Consider the following 20,971-nt stretch of genomic DNA (forward strand, 5'->3'; position numbering starts at 1 on the left):
TACATTCCATTCCCTCGCAAAATTATCACACGGTCAAGACCATGTGTCAAAAGTAGGGATAGCGGATCTTGTAAATAAATATTGATGTACAGTAGGTATTATTGTGTTTGCAGAACATTTCTGGTGGTGCTGAACACTGTTTGAACCCAGGTGATTTCATGGTGGTGATAGACTTCAGGAGAAAGAGTTGGAAGGACCCCCGTTGGAGAGGCCCGTACCAGGCTCTTCTGACCACCCTCACTGCGGTGAAGGTTGCTGAGAGAGATTCCTGGATTCACGTGTCACACTGCAGACGAGTTCCTGATCCAGAAGACGATGGGCCCTCGCCAGTTCCAGTGGTGCAGCGTGGCCCTCCTCTGCATTAGCACAGGAGTGTTAATAAGAACAGTAGGTTGTCCTCTTGTTGGAGACCTGACAGAGGTTGAAAAGTCCTGAGCCAAAGGGGCCAACGCCAGCCCGTAGTTGTGGCCCAGAAGGAGATGGTCATCATAGGAGTCCTGAGCGAAAGGGACCAACGCTGGTCAGGAGCAGTGACCCAGAAGCAGATGGTCATCATCGAAAGAGAGCCCTGCTAGGCCCAGAACAATGAGGACAATGTGTTCTTATCTAGAGCAGAAATGGTTACTAATCTTACATCTGGACAAAAAGAGTGTTGGGTGTGTGGTTTGGGGCCAGTTAAGGTATGAGCAGGTTTACCGCTTGTGGGAGTTCCCATAGGACTTTCCATTCTTTGTGGAGATGCCACTTAACCCTGACCCTATGACGTTCTCTGCATTACACAACCACACAGTCCCACCGTTGTTGGCTAGGGCAGAAAATACTTAACTCCCACCTAATTCAGTAGCAGGAGTGATGACAACCCCTTGGTGTATTAGAGGATGTAATCATTTGGGTGAACTAGAATGTAATTGTATAATGTATTACAATGGATCCAATACCTGTAAGTTAATTGTTAACTACGCCGACGGTACTTCAGTCTATAATATTATCCCTTTCAGAGGAGCTCCGAATGGAACCTATTGGTTGTGTGGAAAAATGGCTTACTATAGCATTCTTTCAAACTGTGGAAGTACGTGTACTGTCGGGTTTATGGTGACAGCTATGAGAACCATTCCGAATGATGAGAGGGATCTGAAGGCTTTGTTTAAAGACAACAAACCTCCTGGAATGAAGAGCGATAAGAGATCCCTCACTGACATCACTCGCACCCTGGCACCTGCCTCCAGGTTCAAAGTAACATCTATTCTGGAACCCTAGCCAAAGATTTGCCCAAGGTATAATTTTTCCCCAATCATTTTAACATTTGTGCCTGTGTAATTTGGGCTAAGATTAGCTTGCATTTTTTATGAACGCCCACGACAGTCACCACTTAATTCTGGCTAATTATATATTTGAGGAAAATTACGGTTTCATTAATAAAGGCTTAGATTGTGTGAATGTTGCTCTTCCAATTGATATTCAGTGTAAAAAAAGAAAACCCCATCTATGGTTTTAATACTTTATCAACATTGTATTATGTCCAACAGGATGTAATGTTGCTACATATTACCACATTTTCAAAATAATGTAATATATATTGTACATGTAGAAAAAGTCTTAAAACAGACACCACAGTTTATATTAATCTCTTTATTTTTTTTATTACCTTTATTTAACTAGGCAAGTCAGTTAAGAACAAATTCTTATTTTCAATGACGGTCTGCCAGGGAACAGTGGGTTAACTGCCTTATTAAGGGTATGATTAGAGGAATGTGTTGTAGTGCTGATTTTACAGTTAGTAAACTATCATGGTAAACATTTCATTAGACATGACACACAGCCAGGCAGGGACCCATGATAGTTCCCATCCTGGAGGCCTGGCAGGGTCTGGAATGGTTCAGGGGCTCCTCACAGGCTGCAGGCCTGCAGCTTCTTGTCAGCCTGCTTCAGAGACACCCAGGTGTTGAGCATGGAGGCTCGCAGTTTGGACCACACCAGGTGGTCACTGAGCCCGAAGATCTGAGCAGCAAACTGGGCTGCAGCGTCAGGGGAGAGGACTGTGGAGCAGCCAAGACCTGCGGGAGAGGAGCTCACAGGGTTAAGGTAAACACACAGAATAAAAGGGAGAATGACCACACATTACTGAATACACACAGCAAGAAAGACCGCATGCAGGGATGTACTCACCGCTGGGCATGCGAAGGGATGACCAGATGTCCTGTGCCCCCCAGTCAGGGGTGATTGGAGGGCAGTTGATGACTGGGTAGACGGTGTTTCCTGACATCACTGGACCAAGGCCGTTGCTTCTGCCCGCCACAGCCACAAACACAGTTGGTACTCCGTCACCTGGGAAAATACTGCACATTAGCTCATCCATCCTAATATAATGTTTTGTATTAGATATACCTTATGTTAGCCAGTATACTACACAGTTACTCCACATACCAAGCCATTATTTAAAACACTTTCAGAAAAAATGTATATGTCAGAATCTCCCACTCTCAAACATAATAAGCAAGCAGTGGCTTTTACAATGCATGAACAATCTACGTAGAGGGGTAGCTATATTCGTAGGGGTTGCCAGTAAGCTTAGGGCTAAAAGGCTTAGCTCAGCCCACCTTCATATTCAGCTTTGATGCGGAGAGTTTCATCTGGTCCTTTGTGTGCCGAGGTGACTCTGAGGTCACAGGGGATTCCGTAGGAGCCACAGGCCTTCCTGATCTTCTCACAGTGGGCCAGGTCAGAGATGGAGCCCATCAGAACCACCACTCTGCCACTGGCCTGGGGCTCCAGCAGCCGCTAGACAAAAACACACTGCCTGTTAGCCTCTACTGAATGCCTGGACTAACCTATTCCACTACGGGCTGTACCTGTACTGTGTCTGCATGTCATTGCATGACATTAAAACAAACTTGGTTAATTTGACAGAAGTTGTGAATATGCATATCTGAGGGTATCTAGGGTTGATCAAAGACTGAGGTCACAAAAGGTGGGATTCTGGGATTCACCTGAGAACCTGATAATGTCTAAGTGATTACACTGGATTGGAACACAATCAACAGACACAACCAGTTAATGTTAAATGTTTTTTTACCCCTTTTTTCTTCCCAATTTCGTGGTATCCAATTGGTAGTTACAGTCTTGTCTCATCGCTGCAACTCCCGTACGGACTCGGGAGAGGCGAAGGTCGAGAGCCATGCGTCCTCCGAAACACAACCCAACCAAGCCGCCCTGCTTCTTGACAACGCACATCCAACCCGGAAGCCAGCCGCACCAATGTGTCGGAGGAAACACCGTACACCTGGCGACCTGGTCAGCGTGCACTGCGCCCGGCCCGCCACAGGAGTCGCTAGTTCGTGATGAGACAAGGATATCCCTGCCGGCCAAGCCCTCCCTAACCCGGACGACGCTGGGCCAATTGTGCGTCGCCCCATGGACCTCCCGGTCGTGGCCAGCTGCGACAGAGCCTGGGCTCAAACCCAGAATCTCTGGTGGCACAGCTAGCACTGCGATGCAGTGCCTTAGACCACTGCGCCACCCGGGAGGCCACCAGTTAATGTTAAACTACCTGATTCTCTATCAGTATGGTATGTTGATTCAACACAAACACCAGTGCTTGTCCTCCTGATAACAGATATAGCTGGTCAGCTCAGGCTCTTTTAGGCTAGAGGGCAAAAGGGCACCGGAGTAGTGGGATACACAAGGCTAGCCTACCTTCACACTTTCAGAGACCCACTCAAAGTTCCTCTTCACCATCTGCATAGCTTCAGGAGTCACCTCCTTCAGGTCCCGGTACACCTGCAGAGAAGAGGAGAGCGCACAGGTTTACCCTACAGCTAATGTGGTGCAACTCAAAATCTGAGGTGGTTAAATAATGGCAACATTAGCATTTTTCCATAAAGGGATGGCAGGATAGGAGAATTGGACAGAGCTATGCAGGAGATCACCTCACCTGTTTGTCTTTCTGCTGACTCCGATCTCCCGCTGGCCACAGCCTCCAGGAGTCATTGTCAATCACGTCAGCAAGCACAATCTCTTTAGTGCTCACATTCACGCCAAACTCAATCTGTGAACAATAAAATTACAAAAAACATTCAAAAGCAATGAAATTTTAAGGGAAGACATTAAATTCAAAATGCCCCAACATGACTTCCACATCTAGCTCGTAGCACTGTGCTACCTCCCATGACCAGCAGAGGGTGGCGCTGAGCTGCATACCTTCATGTCTACAAGGGTGCAGTTCTGGGTGGCCCAGGCCCTCTCCAGGATCTCAAAGATGGCCACAGTGCTGCGGTTCATGATGTCCACCTCACAGCGGCCAATGGTGAGCCCAGCCAGAGATAACTTAGTCTCCAGCAGCTGCTCCTCTGACCATTGAGGGTCATTGTTGGCATCATCCTGGGACAAACACAAATGGTGACCAAGATAAGACTTGATGTAAACTGTAAAACACAGCAATATTTGTATGAAGGAGGATGAGTTGATGCACCTAACTTGCAATGTTGTCCCCCGAGTGGACAATAAATGTGTGCAAATCAAACCGGAAGATTGGATTATGGGAGAGGATATGTTTCTACTGCCTTCCCTGTGGCTCAGTTGGTAGAGCATGGTGTTTGCAACGCCAGGGTTGTGGGTTCGATTCCCACGGGGGGGCCAGTACGAAAAAATGAAATGTATGCATTCACTACTGTAAGTCGCTCTGGATAAGAGCGTCTGCTAAATGACTAAAATGTAAAATGTACTGGGCATGATTGGACAGAGAAATAGACACACACCTTGAAGAACATTTCCATTTTCAGAGGGGAGAACCTGTAGCCCTCCTTGACCCCTGGGTTCCTCTTGAGAAAGGATCCGGTGGCCACCCGCCGACAGACCCACTCGATTGGAATCATCTCACAGTGGGCCGCCACGAACGCCTTCTCCGACTGCTGCCTCACAAAAGCTGTCTTAATGCCTGAGGGACAGGGACACCACAAGGTCTTACTCAGCCATTGATGATTCAATCAGATGCACTACTACTAAGGCCACGAAGGAAGCCAATTAACAGCCAGTCAGATACGCCATTGTCTTAGATGAAGGGGAGGAACGAGGGCTAGGGTGGGACACATTCTGAGTTGCAAGGAGTTCATTTCCACAGGCTTACCCCATTTATTTAAAAATGGCTGCAACGTGGAGACTACTGTAGATTTCAATGTCAAACACAGGAATGTAACATGACCTGGATACTCAGGACAGTTGGCCACTGTGCTCAGTTAGACAGAACAATCCCTGATAATAGCTGTTTGTTTGCATTCTAGCCTGCAGACGAATCCATTCATGAATGTTGGCACACTTTAATGTCCCTGGACAATGTATATTTCTCACAGATCCAAGATGCTTTCAAATTGATTACAAAACACTGATGTTCTCGACACTTGAAAGGATGAGAGGAGGTATGGTGGAGGGCACATCTAAACAAAGTATCACACGCACCCACACATGCATACATAGCCAAACGAATCATTACATTTACATGTCATTAGCATTTCCTAACTTGAATAATTGAGAACAGTGAAGCCTGACGACTCACCCGCCTCCTGCAGCAACTTGAAAACACAGCTCGTGGTTCTGTTTGCTATCGCGGCCTTGCCCTCCATCTGGTCCTTCCTCGCCGCATTCCCTGCTGTGATTTGGTCCTTCGACTGGACCAGAACATGGCCTGGCTCATCCGCGAGCTCGAAAATCTGCTTGGTCTTTCCCTCATTTAGTTTCTGGCCCAGTTTCAGCTCTTCAAAACCAGAAAACAAAGACAAACAGTGAGTAACCCCCAACATTGGTTAATCGATTCTTATTTTTACGATAAACGCGTGTTTACAGTAGACATCTGATTGCATCATCACCTCAACGATCCATAATGACTTGATGGGCCGTTTTACAACTGAACAAACATAAGTAACAGGCCTGACAAGTTGTACTTTAGTGGAAAACATACCTGATGGAGACGCCATGTTGGAAGACGACCTGCAACCCTGAAAAGTAAAGCAAGCGAAAATAGATTCAATCAAGTGTGGGAAATGTACACCCAAAATATCGTATTTTGAATTCTCGCAACTCCACCAGCAACCCGTAGCAAAGGACAGAAAGAGGACCGCACTGAGCGGGTTCGTTTTGCGTGGGCGGGGTTTGTTGTTTCAGACCAGATCACAGCAATGAAGGCCTCACCACGTGGGGGGAAAAAAAGTTATGCCACTCATCACTACATATATCAGCGACACAATTGCTTATTTGTCAGAAAAGCCAAGTGTCGATTTTTATTTATTTATTCGTATCTCTTGAATACTTTCAAATACATCTCATTGCACCTTTATCACACACAACAACAAAAAAACAGGGCGAATGATTGGAAATCTTGGACTAGCTGACATTATCAGTCAGTCATAAAATCTATATATTTTTGTTCGTTTGTAAATTGTAGGCCTAGTACTTTCGCAATTTGCCACGGATGATTCCGTCTTGTCAGGGGGCTGTCAACTCGAAGTAACGTTACATTTTAGCGAGTCAATTCAATAGGCTTCAAAGCAAGCATCCCCATTTTGTAGCCCTGTACTAGGTTGAGCCCGTCTGTGTGTAGACGCTAACCAGCAAGAGGAAGCATACTTTCCCGCTAGCTCTATTTTTTTAACACGTGGGCAGTGTTTAAGCGTGGAATTGCACGCTGTGAGTGTGAAGTATACAAGTTCGAGACGCTCAGGGACTGAAGAATGAGCGAGTTCGAAGAATCTGGCATCGGAGAAGAGTGCGGAGTGTTTGGCTGTGTTGCAGCAGGGGAATGGCCAACACAACTAGAAGTTGCCAAAGTGTTAACTTTGGGACTTGTAGCGCTACAGCACAGGTGAGTTGATGTTTTCTAGCTAGCACGTTTACATAGCGCCGTCAACTATTTTGTATAGCCATCCGCTAATCACAAATTCCGACTATCTTTCCCATAATTGATTATACACTTGCATTATCAAACCCTCAACCCCATTGTGCAACTTTCACTGAGAAAATGCTTTGGAGGGAGTAGTCAATTTCTCCAAACAACCCATGATGTGACGTCAAACGTTCTTGATCACTTCTTGCTAAATTGTACATTTAAAGTGTTAGTTTGTTTCCCGTGAAAGTATGGACATCTCGTCCTTGGATTCCAGACTAGCGCCGATACATTTCTCCAATGGAGACTCCACTCAATATCTTTCGTAAAGGCATTGTGTGCCACAACTTTCAGACTCTTATTGTATACAACAGTCAACTGGTTACAATGACGCTAAAACACACTTTTCCACATTCTGACGCCTACCTGTTTTTCTCGGAGTAAGTCAGAGGCTGCCATGGAACAGACTGAGTTGATCTCTATAATAGGAATGTATTGATCCTCCTCTTTGTACTGGAAGTCAATACTCTCAGCACAGCTGCCCCCAGTGTCATGCCTTTTCACAGGTCTGTGTGTATCTAAAAAACAACAAGGAATCAATAGGGTCAGTACATCAGAGGTTGAGTTGAGGGGTTAAATGCCTTTACTCACTTTTTACTGAGTGTAGAAGTGTGACATATGGGTTGTGGTCACACAGGCAGCCCAATTCTGATCTTTTTTCAACTAAGTGGTCTTTTGACCAATTTGCATCTGAAAAATATCTGTGGTGGTTGGTCAAAAGACCAATTTAGTGGGGAGAATTTTTTTTAATCAGAATTGGGGCAGCCATGATGTACAAAAGAGCTATCTGGCGCAGATTCTTGACCTTGGTCCTCTCAAATTGATTGTGCGGATGTGCTCTGAGAATATTTCAAAATGTGTACAAAAGAATGTGATCTCTTCAGATTTTGACGACAGATTGTAATCTTCATCTTACTGAAAACACTGTTGTACTCTTTGAACAGATGGCTACACATAAGCCATATTGCAGTTTTGTGACGGCCAGTGTTTTAGCCTTTTCTCTGCAGTTTCCTGACTCCTTACCAACCCAACCCTCTCATGATTTGATTAGGAGACTCATTGGCAAGTCACTGGACTGACTCCTCCAGTCACACTGTCCATCGTTATTCTGTTACTGAGCCTTTGGTCATGTGTGGATTTTAAAATTAGATCGGACATTCTCGTGACGTGAGAAACATGATTGTTTAGGGAGGAGGTACAATTTAACCTGTATCCAAAGCTTTCCTCTTCAGCCCTCTTTTTGCAGTCAGGTCCTCTCTTTTATCCATCTCAGCAGTGACTGTAAGGAACCAATAGGCATATGACAAATCAGTGTTAATGCACAGTATCAGAACCTCTTTTCCTCCACCAGGTTCTACTGTCTCCGACTACCAGCTTTGGGGTTTATGGGGGTTAATTTTTAATCTGAGAAATTAGCTTGTTATAGGCTATAAAATAGAGATGTGGGATATGTCTGAAGATCTAATGGCTTGTTTGTTATCTTTTATATGGTCACCACTAAATGATATTGAGTGGCCCTAGGTTTATCTACAATTGCGATCTGAGTCACTTTTCTTTTACCTGTGTATGCTCGTTTGTCCTCATTTCTGGGGATAACCTCATAGCTTTGAGCTGTGTAAGAGTTAACTGGACGAGTCCTCTCTTCGTGTCCCGTTCTTGCAGTTGCTCTATCTGACGACATGAAAATGGCATCTTTGCCATCCTCATACCCCATCATGGCCGCCCCAGCCAAAATGGCGCCGGCCTCGGCTTGTTCCTCATATCTCGTGGCAGGTCCACTATCCGACCTAGTCAAAATGGCATCCACCTCATCATAGAACCTCATAAGGTGGCGTGGGTCCGTACCGTCAGCCCTTCCCCTCTGTAAGGAGCGGTACAGGTACTTGAGGTTCTTGTATTTGGTGTGACACTGCTTCCAGTCGCGCTCCACCCCCTGCTGCAGTAGCCGGCAGGAGATCTGCACAAAGATGTCCCTCTTCCTGGTGGAGCTCTGCAGCTGCCTGCACACGCCCTCTTCAGACCACACCTGGATCAGAGCACGCACCTCCTGGTCACTCCAGTTCCGGCCCGTGTCGGACACCGTTACCACGTGGAACTGCTCGGAGCTAGACTGGTCCAGTGGTGATATGTGGGCCTCTATTAGGGTGGGAGACAGAATAGTGAGTGGGCAATGGGCATAGCTGTTACATTTCAGAAGGCATTTCTGCTGTAGGTTATTTGATTACACATACCTAATTCCCTTTGATTTTGGTCTGTGTCCAGCTCATATTCGTCACTATTGTCATCTGAAAGAGACATTTGTTCCAGGACTGTAAAAGGTAGAACTAAGACTAGGCAATGTACTCATTCAGTATCGTCATTCATTAAAACCTCACCATCAATCTCAATGACCAGGTCTCCTTCAGGTGCTGTAGACTGTGTCTTGCCTTCCAGAGTTTCCAGCCTCCCAGCTCCCTGGTCAACTTCAGGTCCTCTCCTCTGCATATCATGGTCCCCATCCTTCCCATCAAATCCCCTGTCCAGCAATATGGCCTCCAACTCGTCGAAGAATTTCATGTACCTTCCTGGGCCGCTGCCGCTGCTGCTTGCAGCGGCCTGGGCGCTCTTGGCCATCTTGTACTCGTACTTGAGGTTCTTGTATTTTGTGCGACATTGTTTCCAGTTGCGCACCACTCCGAAACCTCTTTGCATGCGGCGGGCCATCTCCTGGAAGATGGCCTTGTTGCGTAGCGTCCCTTTCAGACGCTGCCGGACGTGGCGGTCAGACCAGACGCACAGCAGAGCCCGCACCTCCTCATCTGTCCAGTGGCGGCCCCCCTCCGGGCCCACGCATTGGGCGTAGGGGAGAGCCCCATGAAGAATCTGACACGGGCCTCCTAAACCAACACACACATACGCTTACATTTTTGATTTAAAGGAATTTTTTTATATCGTCTGTTTACAGATACTCAGGTTTATTTAGATTCAGTGTAAATCCTTTTTCTAGGCTACTGGTGTGTGACTCCAGTTGTCTGAGTCAACATCTTGGTCACCAAGCAGCCTCTGAGGCTTCTTATTTAAATGAGGGATCATTTAAAGACTGCTAGTTAGACTACTGCTGCACATACTCAACGACTTAAGGTTTGATACTACTATTTATTAGGCGTAGTCAATGGTCCACTGTTTTTCTGACATTATCTTAACCATCCTTCACTCACAGTTAGTGTGTTGATGTCGCAGATTGTTTTTATTTCATTGCTCCCTATAACCTACGCCAATTGCTATTTACTGTAATTGTTTCAAAGTTTCCATATACAAATATTTTATAAGCACTAGTATATTTCTCTCCCAATATCACACTGCTCCTGTAACTCCCGAGTTACCTTCCTGCATTGTGACTAAGGAAGAGTGGGCCTCTTTCTCACTGGTCAGATCCTCCTCCTCTTCCACCAAGTCACTTGGGGTCATTTGGGTGTCCATCGTGGCTGCTGCCCCCTGATTGTAGTTGGTGAATACGCCTGGTGATTCAGCCTTCCTGGCTTGCAGTCCCAGCCTCGTGCACTGGGCTTGACACTCCCTCCAGTCCCGCAGCACGCTGAGCCCTCTCAGCTGCTCTGAGATGCATTCAAATGTGGCTCTGCTGCTCACGCCTGAATGCTGAGCAGCTCCCAGCTCCCCCCACACTGACAGAAGAGCCAGCACCTCCGCTTCCCCCCACGGTCCTGCTGCTCCTGTCTCCTCTACCGTCTCCTCTTCACCTCTTCTTTGTCTCCCTGCTCCTCTCTCCATGTTTGAGCTGACCTGGAAACGCTTCTTTCTCTCCCAGCCCCCCTTCCTCTGCTGCCCGGTTCCCTAGGCAACCAGGCGTTTAAGCCTGAGAGGAACGCCCACGCAGCCTCACTACTGGCTTAAGCTTTGTGATGTGGGGGAGGGACGGACTGTAATCCGAGAAGCAGCTTGGCAAATCGTCTGCAGCGCAAGGCCACTCCATATAAGGAAACTCCACTGCAGATACACACAACCCCCCCCCCCACAACACTTCTCCTTCACCAAAACGGTTCAGTCTGCCCCAAGGCATTATGCATGCATAAACGCTGGCCTCAAACATGTTGCATCAAGCAAAGTCGAGTAGGTTTGACTGTAAGAGCTTTAAGGAGCGCTGTGTCATTGTTGCAAATGTTTCCACCTTACTAACTAAAACTGTCATTCAAGCAATCTATTTGTTTTTGTTTACTTAGGGGTCAGGAAAGTGCTGGAATTGTCACAAGCAATGGAGTCAACCCACCAACGTACAACACCCTCAAGGTACAAATGTGTGACAAACAGAACCATTCACTATGGAAACATGAAAGAGAAACGGTTTACAATCCTACTCATTCTAGATTACGAAGATACTCATTTTGATCTCTAATTTACACAACATCCCGTCAATGGCCTCAAACTAGGCACAATGCTTTCACCCCCCCCCCCCCAAAAACAACAAAACACCTTTTAAAACCCTTTCATCCGTGGGAGCTTCAGTCCTATTAGTTAACTAAAATCTCAGAAGTACAAGGAGAGAACACACTGTATAGAAATAGGACACTTGTAACATAAAAACAGGCATGTGATATCATCACTGAAAGCTTTACTAATCACAGTTTGGCTACATTTAGTTTTAATGCACATGGTTTTAGGAGGGCAAAGCTCAGTGTGTGTGTGTGTGTGTGTCCAAGATGTCCCTGTCTGCCTATGTGTTGTGAATAGCTACGCCTCTTCCCTTCTCAGGGAATGGGCTTAGTGAACAACGCCTTCCCACCTGAGAACCTTCTGAAGCTGCGCTACGGTAACCTGGGCATCGGGCACACGCGCTACTCCACCACGGGCATCTCTGAGCTGCAGAACTGCCAGCCCTTTGTGGTGGACACGCTGCACGGCAAGATCGCTGTGGCACACAACGGGGAGCTGGTCAATGCAGCCGCACTGCGTAAGAAGGTGGGCCGTGCTGTCATATCCACCGACCTTGTGTGGGATTGCTGTGTGTTTTTTTTGTTGTTTTAAATGTACATTACTGTGTGTGTTATGTGTATGGTAGGTGATGCGTCACGGCGTGGGCCTGTCCACCAGCTCAGACAGTGAGCTCATCACCCAGCTGCTGGCTCTGACTCCACCCATGGAGGAGCTGGATGCACCTGACTGGGTGGCCAGGTTGGTTCTAGAACTTTCTATTCCAATAATACCCCATCTCCTCTTTTACCTCCTGTAACACTCTTCATCTTGATTGATTGTTTATTCTCTCCATTGCAGGATAAAGAACCTGATGCATGAGACCCCGACATCCTACTCACTGCTGGTGATGTACACAGATGTGATCTATGCTATCCGTGACCCGTACGGAAACAGACCCCTCAGCATCGGGCGCCTCGTCCCCATTTCTAAACTCCACACTGCAGGTATTTTTGGTCCTTCCTTAGCGCTGTGTGGTATTTTTGGTCCTTCCTTAGCGCTGTGTGGTATTTTTGGTCCTTCCTTAGCGCTGTGTGGTATTTTTTGTCCTTCCTTAGAGCTGTGTGGTATTTTTGGTCCTTCCTTAGCGCTGCGTGGTATTTTTGGTCCTTCCTTAGCGCTGCGTGGTATTTTTGGTCCTTCCTTAGCGCTGCGTGGTGTTTTTGGTCCTTCCTTAGCGCTGCATGGTATTTTTGGTCCTTCCTTAGCGCTGCGTGGTGTTTTTGGTCCTTCCTTAGCGCTGCGTGGTGTTTTTGGTCCTTCCTTAGCGCTGCGTGGTGTTTTTGGTCCTTCCTTAGCGCTGCGTGGTGTTTTTGGTCCTTCCTTAGCGCTGCGTGGTGTTTTTGGTCCTTCCTTAGCGCTGCGTGGTGTTTTTGGTCCTTCCTTAGCGCTGCGTGGTGTTTTTGGTCCTTCCTTAGCGCTGCGTGGTGTTTTTGGTCCTTCCTTAGCGCTGCGTGGTGTTTTTGGTCCTTCCTTTGCGCTGCGTGGTGTTTTTGGATCTTTTGATTTGTGCATTTTCGATGAACTAATCTTTGAGCAGGGTTACTAATCTATAATCGAATATATTGGCACCCTTGCACTTTGCAATGGAGCAGTGTTCTGTTTTCTCTTTTCAAAACTGGTTGAATGGCAGGTAAGATAAATTACACATGAGAATCACTTGCCTCCAACCAAATTAATTAGAATTTTGAATAATTTGGTCCAGGCCATTTGACTGAAAGTGAAAAATCTAAATTTCAGTATAGAATTTTTCTTTCTTGGTCCTGTGTAGTAGTAAATCAAACAAATACACGTGTGAACACCATTTTTATTTTAAAATGTCTACTTATTTTAGAAGAAAAGAGAATTGTGCATGGGTGCCACTGCCAATATATTTAACCACAACTGTATAAAGAGGTTTGAAGAGGATGGATGATTGACAGGCCATATTCTGTCCTCCGTCAGGTGCTGGCGAGGGGGAGACAGAGGGCTGGGTGGTGTCATCAGAGTCCTGCAGCTTCCAGTCCATCGGTGCCAGGTGAGCTCTCTCATCACCACGGTTACCGTTCTCTTATTGCCATGGCAATGTGTGGTCCTGTGGCTCACAAGCCTCTTTCTGCTCGGTCTGGTCCTCAGGTACTACAGAGAGGTGATGCCTGGAGAGATAGTCCAGATCTCCAAACACGGTGTGAAGTCCCTAAGCATCGTCCCTCGCCCCGAGGGAGACCTCCCTGCATTCTGCATCTTTGAATATGTTTACTTTGCCAGACCAGATTCCATATTTGAAGGTAGGCATATTTAGAAGTTGGCCGAGCTAATAACACAAACTGATTTAGTACTTAGTCGGTGAGAGTAGTGAATAGTTTGACTGGGCGATTACGGCACATCTTTAAAAAAAAAAAACATTTTTATTTAACTAGGCAAGTCAGTTTAAAAACAAATTCTTATTTACAATGATGGCCTACCAGGGAACAGTGGGTTAACTGCCTTGTTCAGGGGCAGAACGACAGATTTTCACCTTGCCAGCTCGGGGATTCGATCCAGCAACCTTTCGGTTACTGGCCCAACGCTCTAACCACTAGGCTACCTGCCTTTGACCTGATGCCAGAGCACCTATAGTTTCCTCCTGGTGTTTCAGGTCAGATGGTGTACACGGTGAGGCAGCGCTGTGGACGCCAGCTGGCCATTGAGGCCCCTACAGAGGCAGACGTGGTCAGCACTGTGCCCGAGTCTGCTACACCGGCTGCACTGGGATATGCGCAACAGGTGAGGCAGCATGGTCAAACACACTGATCAGGTCTTCTGTCTGTGTTTTCCATGACAATTTATTTTATGTAGTCGCCTATAGGACATTTTGATAAGTTGCATGTCTTGACTTCTTTCATGCTGGGTATGTATGCATGTGCTCCTCTTGTGCTTCAGTCTGTACTATTCTGTTCCGTTTCTGCAGTCGGGACTGCCGTACGTGGAGGTTCTGTGTAAGAATCGCTACGTTGGGAGAACGTTTATTCAACCAAACACACGCCTCAGGCAGTTGGGGGTGGCCAAGAAGTTTGGGGCGCTGACAGACAACTTTACAGGCAAGCGAGTGGTGCTCGTTGATGACTCCATCGTCAGGGGCAACACAATCTCCCCCATAATAAAGCTCTTAAAGGAAGCCGGAGCCACAGAGGTGAGTGGGCCAGAGCTGGATCGTTATCAGCCCTCTTTATATCAATTATACTGCAGGTAATCTCACCTCGTTATAATGGTTGAGTACTAGACTAAGTCTGGTCTCGCGTTGTCTGTAATGACCACTCATTTTGGTTGCTTTCCTCCCTCCTATAGGTTCACATCCGTGTTGCCTCACCACCCATCAGGTTCCCATGCTACATGGGCATCAACATCCCCACAAAAGAGGAGCTCATCGCTAACAGGCCAGAGTTTGAGGACATTGCTGGCTACATTGGTGAGATTTGGAACGCTTATGGTTGGAAGGCTACAAAGTTCATGTTTTTGGGAGTAGTGTCCCCTCCAGATTCACATTTTTCATCTGTGACCTGAGACATGATTGGCTAACATCAATTGGGGGTGTGTGGGGCAAACTGTGATGTGTTCTGTAGGTGCAACCAGTGTGAGGTATCTGTCGGTTGAGGGCCTGTTATCAGCGGTGCAGGGAGGAATCCCCTCCCTCCAGGGGAAGGATGAGAGGATCAACACCAAGGCCAGCAGGAGTGTGGGCCACTGCACCGCCTGCCTCACAGGCAAATACCCTGTGGAACTGGAGTGGTGACTGTTGACCACAACCCTCCCAACAGGTCATCAGAAGCTGGCGGTGCTACAGCAGTGCCCTAGATGACCACAACCAAACCATTCTCTTGATCACACTACTGCTGTTTATTGTGCTTAATCCTGAATCATTTGGGGGCATTAATGCTGCCATTCTGGCAACACAACCGTATGCATGTCAATGTATTACATTTCAACCCAGCCTTTTCATTCCATTCTGACTGAAAACCAACATTCTGTGAGGTGAAAGCAGCTGTGTTCCAACCCCTCATTTCTATCCTCTCATTGGAGAAATGTTAGAAGTTGCTGTAAGACGCACAAGACTTTAAGCAAAATGTTTAGTGAAAACAACTTGCCTTCATTTCATATAGGATAATGCATATGCAGACCTGTTTAAAGTAGTCGAATCCTTTGTCTCCCTTATTTAGACTAATCACTATTCTTCCTGTAAAGTACATTTCAGATTTTCCCTATTGTGATATGTAAGAAAATTGAAGTGATAAAATAAATACAGCCAAAAGGTTTAAACACTTATTTTATTACAAAGTCATTTAGTATGTATTTTATGCATCTATCCATTCAAAAAAAACAGCTATCTCAAGGGGGCATAAAAAAAGACCTTGTGGGAACACTGCAACAAATGAGTTAGTAATTGGAACATCAGAACTGTTTAAAAGCTGATATTTAACAGTCAGGCATATCAACCAAAGGTAGAGGAGCAGGCCTTTCTGTGGGTTGACATCATTTATACAGAAGCCGTCTCCTAGAGAAACTGGGGAAAGAAGGGAGGCTGGTTAACATGAGAAACAAAATGCATTTTCTATGAAAGATTAACAACACAGAACAGACTGCATAAGGTCATGGTTACCTTGGCGAACAGCCACATTGGCACTCTGCCTTGACAGGTGACTTTCCTGGGGGGGAGAAATAGGCTCATCAGAACTGAATACATTCATTGCGGTGGTCAAAGTTCAGAGAATTTTATTTTCCCTGAGAAAAACAAAGCAAACAAACCTTGATGAATCCCAACAAATCTGTTGTATTTCGCTCTCTAAAACAGGAGACAGGACAGCAATGTTACAAAATATAAGGAAACAAAATACTGGTGTTCTGTATGTATATTGTTTCTGTGGAAGACCCTTACACAAGCAGGAGAGGGCTGATCAACATGCAGGCCAGACCAGGAGCCTGCAGCTTTCCTGACTGCTGCGTCTGATGAGTGGTGATGGGGGCTGTGGCGGGTCTGAGATAGGCTGGCCCTGTGGGGGCTCCAGGTGTGGGAGTCACAGGAGATGTCCCTCTGGGTGGAGGACAAATGGCTGTCTGAGCGATTCTGGCACCTGATCATTTCTATCCTCTGGCGGAGAGATCCTGGTGAGTACACGCAGGAGTTGTCTCTGAAGCGTTTGGACTCTGGGGAATGTTCCTGGACCAGCTCCCTGCGACGCTTCCTCATGATAGAGTGGTGAGGAGACAGGGCCAGGGCAGCCAGAGCAGAGGATGAGGGGCCTCTGGTGGTCTCTGCTCTCCTCTCACACATGCGACAGGAGGGGACCGATTTGCCCTGACAGACAAGCTTGTGGTAGAGCTTCTGGAAGTCCTTATCGATCTGCTTAGTGGAGTTCCTTAGACTGATGGATGGGGAGAATGAATCCAGGGAATGGTGTCGCTGGAGCTTTGGCTGAGCTGCCCCAGCAGTAGACTCCTGATGGGGGAATCGAGATGAGTGGACATTCAGTTGGGAGGTACTGCAGGCGTCCAGGCGGTGGAGCTTCCTGGGTGACATCAGAGGCCGCTGAAAAGAGGGGAAAAACGCAGGGGAAGATCTGGGTTCCACCGTCACCATGTTTCTCTGATGATATCCAGCAACGCCTGATTTGAGGCTTCTATGGTCAGTGTTAGGAGATGCACGCTGGCCTTCCCAGCTCAGCAGTCTGGCTCTGTAGGGACTCTGTGCTGCTGAGGAGCGGTAGACAGACCTCTCTGTGTCTGAAGACATGTCCATACTGACCACAGGGCGTACTGCTGTGCAAATCCTCTGACTGGGGACTGTGCGGAGGGCACACCTCAGAGATGGGCTGCTCCACCCTCCTGCTGTGGAAGGGCCTTCAGATCTGTCAGGACTGAAGACAAGGGTAGTATACTTAACCCGGGTGGGTGGGGCAGAGGACATAGACACCGTGAAGGTTTGGTTTAGGGGGGCCTCATCTAGCTCAGGGCTCTCCTGTAGGGAGGAGTCAGCAGAGGGAGGGGAGGAGGGAGCAGAAGGAGGGGAGGAGGGAGCAGAGGGAGGGGAGGCGGCAGGACTGGAACCTGCAGAGGAAGGACAATAGGAGAAGTCCATCAGTGGAAAAGGGCGAGACTGTTGTCTGTTTCCTGAATCTGTCCGCTTCCTGGGTGACTGCCTCTCTGCTGGCCACTTCTGGAGGTTGACCTTGGTCTGTGGAGGAGGATGGGTGCCGTTTGTCCTTTTGAGGTTAAACTTTGGACTCTTGGGGTTACTCACATTCAGTGTGGTGTTCTGAGATGTTAGGAGGATGGATTGGCTATTGTCGAGGTCAGGCTTTCTGTGAGCTGGTCTCAGGGTGCTGTTGAAGGTGCGGTTATTGAGGTTTCTGTTAGACGACCACCTGAGTCTGTGGTACCTTCTTAGCACCCCTACAGCCGCGTCGGACATATGTTGGCGCCTCCAGGCCTCCCCTATCTGACTGAGCATGCTGGGATACAGCTCCTGTAGAGTGCTCCGTTGACTGCTCAGAGAGCGCTCCAGCGCCCCATCCTGCTCCTCTGGCGCCCCCCACAGGTTACTTCTAGTCTCATTCACCTTGGAATTATCCACCCCTGTAGGAGGCAATATAAATCCAATTTATTCATCAGACGTTTCAAAAAACAAAATAGTGCTGCAGTTGTATTTCATGTTTACTTTCACATTTTAAATTTATAAGTCACTAGGGTTTATGTTGAAATAATTAACTTACAGTGGCTGTTCTCGGCAGCATGCTGCATAACAGAATCATTACTGGGGACAGTGACAGCACTCGCATCTACAGCACCCTCATCGACACAATCATTGTTGGCATCATCCTGGTGGTATGAGATGTCCATCTGATTGAAAAACATGACAAGTTCAGTAAGATTCATTTTCCCGTGGGGTTTTGTTATGTGTATTTAAATCCTATTCTTGTCAAAGCTACTATTATTTCTACTACTCTAACATTGCATTTTAGTTACACTGCTTATATATTTATATACTGGATTTTTGACATATCTGGATTACTGTTACGGTGCCATTTGGGTTAATTTAATTCATTCGGACATTAAGATTTTATATGTATTGATTATTCGCATACTTGTTGACCTTTTACTACATTGTTAGGAGCTAGTAACATAAGCATTTTGTGGCACTCGCCATAACGTGCTAAACGGTGTACGCGACCAACAATGCTATAGTAAAGTGAACTGTTAACATCTGGTTGGACTCTAGTCTCCAAACAGATCTGTTCTGCACACAATCAGTTGTCAGTGTGTGTAGGTCATTACTCCGTAGATTGGGAGAACTCCAATTAGATTAAGTAAAAGTAATTTACCTTGAAGTCGCCAGTGGTGTCATGTGGCCTGTGTATTTCAGAAATATCTGAAATAACAAAATGTAACTTGAATATACATTTAGATCAATTGAACAAGTGCACATCTCAAAGAGAAACATGTCGTAGTTCCCTACCTCCTAGTGACAGCTGTGTCAGGCCAGCATCACTCTAAAGAGAAGGTGGATAAGAGGTGTGATCCAGAAAAAGAGATTCCTCAGAAAAATTGTAAAAGTCAACATAAACAGAAAATGCACAAAGTAGATCTAAAATAATTAGCCACAGATAATTTACAAACCTTTGACGATTCCAGCTTTGACAGCGCCAACTCTGACTTGAACATGAAACGGCTCACATCTTCTCCATCCAATGACAGGATACATGAAAAAAAAACACAAGAAAACATCAGGGCATGGAGGCAATTATTTTGAGTCCAGATGGTTTACCCATCAACGTAAAGCTGGCTACTTGTTGTTGACAAGACTAAACAATTATTCTTCAAGCACTGAAGGTCCACAGTGCAACCATAAACTGACTTTTGTTTACCTTTGGGAGTTATGTCCTCCAGGTTCACCTCAGTCCCATCGTCATGCAGCTTTGAATACTGTTGAGTCAGAAAAAGTAAATACAGGCACATTTGGATGTTTCATCTCATCTCTTTTCACCGACAACGATGAGACAGCCTATAGGGAGGAGGTCAGTGACCTGGCCGTGTGGTGCCAGGATAACAACCTCTCCCTCAACGTGATCAAGACGAAGGACTAGAGGAGAAGGACCAAGCCCGCCCCCCATTCTCATCGACCGGGCTGTAGTGGAGCAGGTTGAGAGCTTCAAGATCCTTGGTGTCCACATCAACAAACTATCCTGGTCTAAACACACCAAGACAGTCGTGAAGAGGGCTCAGGAGACTGAAAAGATTTGGCATGGGTCCTCAGATCCTTAAAAGGCTCTACAGCTGCACCATCAAGGGCATCACTGCCTGGTATGGCAACGGCTTGGCCTCCGACCGCAAGGCACTACAGAGGGTTGTGCGTACAGTCCAGTGCATCACTGGGGCCAAGCTTCCTGCCATCCAGCATCTCTATACCAGGCGTGCCTGAGGAAGGCCATAAAAATTGTCAAAGACTCCAGCCACCCCACCCATAGACTGTTCTCTCTGGTACCGCCAAGTCTAGGTCCAAAAGGCATCTTAACAGCTTCTACCCCCAAGCCATAAGACTCCTGAACAGCTAATCAAATGGCTACTATTTGCATTGTCCCCCCCCCCTCTTTTACGCTGCTGCTACTCTCTGTTCATTATCTATGCAGTCACTGTAACTCTACCTACATGTACATATTACCTCGACTAACCTGTGCCTCGCTACTGTTATTTTACTGCTACTCTTTAATTATTGTTATTTTTTACTCATCCATTTTTTTTTACTTAATTATTTTTCTTAAAACTGCATTGTTGGTTATTAAGGGCTTGTAAAGTAAACATTTCACTAAGTTCTACACCTGTTGTATTCGGAGCATGTGACAAATACAAATTGATTTGGTACATGCCTAGTAGTCCTGAGTGCCATTGATGAGGGGTGTGCATTGTTGGAGCGTTTCGTCCCGTGGCCACAAGGGGGATGTTGGCGAGAAAGACTAGCTACTACTAAAGTGAGTCGCTATATACGGTTTGAAAACTGCATCTGCTCTGCTACTACTAGCTAGTTGGCTAACACCAAAATAGGGTGTTTTTTCTAACTGTGATTATCTTACAAAATCGTCAGCAGAATACTGTCTACAAAATAAGCAAACTTCTAGTCACGGGCTCACGGCAGAGTTACAAGTTAGCCAACGTTAGCTAAACTAACGTTCCCAACCGTTAACTAGCTTCCAGTCCATTTCCACCTACCTTCTGAACGATTCTCTCCAGATTATCAGTGTAAATCTTGACATTGTTCTGAAATTTATTTTTGACGAAGTCGTCCATGTTGTCAGTCTTTATCGATCAAAACACTAAAACGAAAAACTTTTCATTTCCCCCATTTGTTGGCTTCTCTCCGGGTCAAGGGCTCTGACTAGCGGAATACAGCTTCGACCGGAAGTAGTTTTTTTGTAGCAGGTTAGAATAATTTACACAGCACGTTAGGATGATTAATGTGGTAGGTTAGGAGACAGGTTAAGGCTATGAAAATGTTTAGGTTTTAGGGTTAGCTAAATTGCTCTCCTAACCTGATGCAAAAAGTCCCTTCCGGTCGTAGCTGTACTCCAT

General features: G+C 46.4%; 3 protein-coding genes across 4 annotated transcripts; 1 reads left to right on the forward strand and 2 right to left on the reverse strand.

Annotated features, from left to right (window-relative positions):
- Nucleotides 1–1,484: 1,484 nt before the first annotated feature.
- On the reverse strand, nt 1,485–10,732 carry paics (phosphoribosylaminoimidazole carboxylase, phosphoribosylaminoimidazole succinocarboxamide synthetase). 2 transcript variants are annotated; one of them, XM_014169026.2, is made up of 15 exons: nt 10,294–10,732; nt 9,307–9,807; nt 9,163–9,216; nt 8,492–9,067; nt 8,139–8,210; nt 7,298–7,449; nt 5,951–5,987; nt 5,549–5,746; nt 4,755–4,933; nt 4,198–4,377; nt 3,932–4,045; nt 3,694–3,777; nt 2,598–2,778; nt 2,167–2,325; nt 1,485–2,054 (listed from the first exon to the last, which is right to left on the reverse strand). In XM_014169026.2, the coding sequence occupies exons 1-15, from the start codon at nt 10,697–10,699 to the stop codon at nt 1,888–1,890; spliced, it is 3,060 nt and encodes a 1,019-aa protein (XP_014024501.2). In that variant the 5' UTR covers nt 10,700–10,732; the 3' UTR covers nt 1,485–1,887. The 2 variants fall into 2 exon arrangements, with proteins under 2 accessions (XP_014024501.2, XP_014024502.1); XM_014169027.2 differs by lacking the exons at nt 8,139–8,210; nt 8,492–9,067; nt 9,163–9,216; nt 9,307–9,807 and having other exon boundaries at nt 10,294–10,723.
- ppat (phosphoribosyl pyrophosphate amidotransferase) lies at nt 6,458–15,670 on the forward strand. Its single transcript, NM_001139955.1, is given in 11 exon segments — nt 6,458–6,850; nt 11,149–11,215; nt 11,678–11,884; nt 11,985–12,097; nt 12,197–12,342; nt 13,340–13,412; nt 13,511–13,662; nt 14,013–14,140; nt 14,325–14,546; nt 14,702–14,822; nt 14,977–15,670. Coding segments are annotated over 11 exon segments (1,530 nt in total). The 5' UTR covers nt 6,458–6,719; the 3' UTR covers nt 15,147–15,670.
- Nucleotides 15,661–20,897, reverse strand: si:dkeyp-117h8.4 (uncharacterized). The gene is made up of 10 exons (XM_014169028.2): nt 20,612–20,897; nt 19,273–19,330; nt 19,025–19,083; nt 18,864–18,897; nt 18,730–18,776; nt 18,121–18,247; nt 16,287–17,983; nt 16,157–16,193; nt 16,011–16,056; nt 15,661–15,914 (listed from the first exon to the last, which is right to left on the reverse strand). The coding sequence occupies exons 1-10, from the start codon at nt 20,687–20,689 to the stop codon at nt 15,884–15,886; spliced, it is 2,214 nt and encodes a 737-aa protein (XP_014024503.2). The 5' UTR covers nt 20,690–20,897; the 3' UTR covers nt 15,661–15,883.
- Between the last annotated feature and the right edge of the window lie 74 nt (nt 20,898–20,971).

Source organism: Salmo salar, chromosome ssa23 (assembly GCF_905237065.1).
Source record: "Salmo salar chromosome ssa23, Ssal_v3.1, whole genome shotgun sequence".
Classification (NCBI taxonomy): Eukaryota; Metazoa; Chordata; class Actinopteri; order Salmoniformes; family Salmonidae; genus Salmo; species Salmo salar.

Bases quoted from the DNA above. Each gene is read 5' to 3' on its own strand.
- paics (XM_014169026.2), bottom strand. From the start codon at position 10,699: ATGGAGAGAGGAGCAGGGAGACAAAGAAGAGGTGAAGAGGAGACGGTA. The intron at 9,808-10,293 runs GTAACTCGGGAG...GTGTTGGTTTAG, and splicing joins CTTAGTCACAATGCAGGAAG to GAGGCCCGTGTCAGATTCTT. The intron at 4,934-5,548 runs GTGAGTCGTCAG...CCTGTCCCTCAG, and splicing joins CAAGTTGCTGCAGGAGGCGG to GCATTAAGACAGCTTTTGTG.
- si:dkeyp-117h8.4 (XM_014169028.2), bottom strand. From the start codon at position 20,689: ATGGACGACTTCGTCAAAAATAAATTTCAGAACAATGTCAAGATTTAC. The intron at 19,331-20,611 runs GTAGGTGGAAAT...CTGACTCAACAG, and splicing joins TGGAGAGAATCGTTCAGAAG to TATTCAAAGCTGCATGACGA. The intron at 18,898-19,024 runs GTTTGTAAATTA...CCTTCTCTTTAG, and splicing joins CAAAGCTGGAATCGTCAAAG to AGTGATGCTGGCCTGACACA.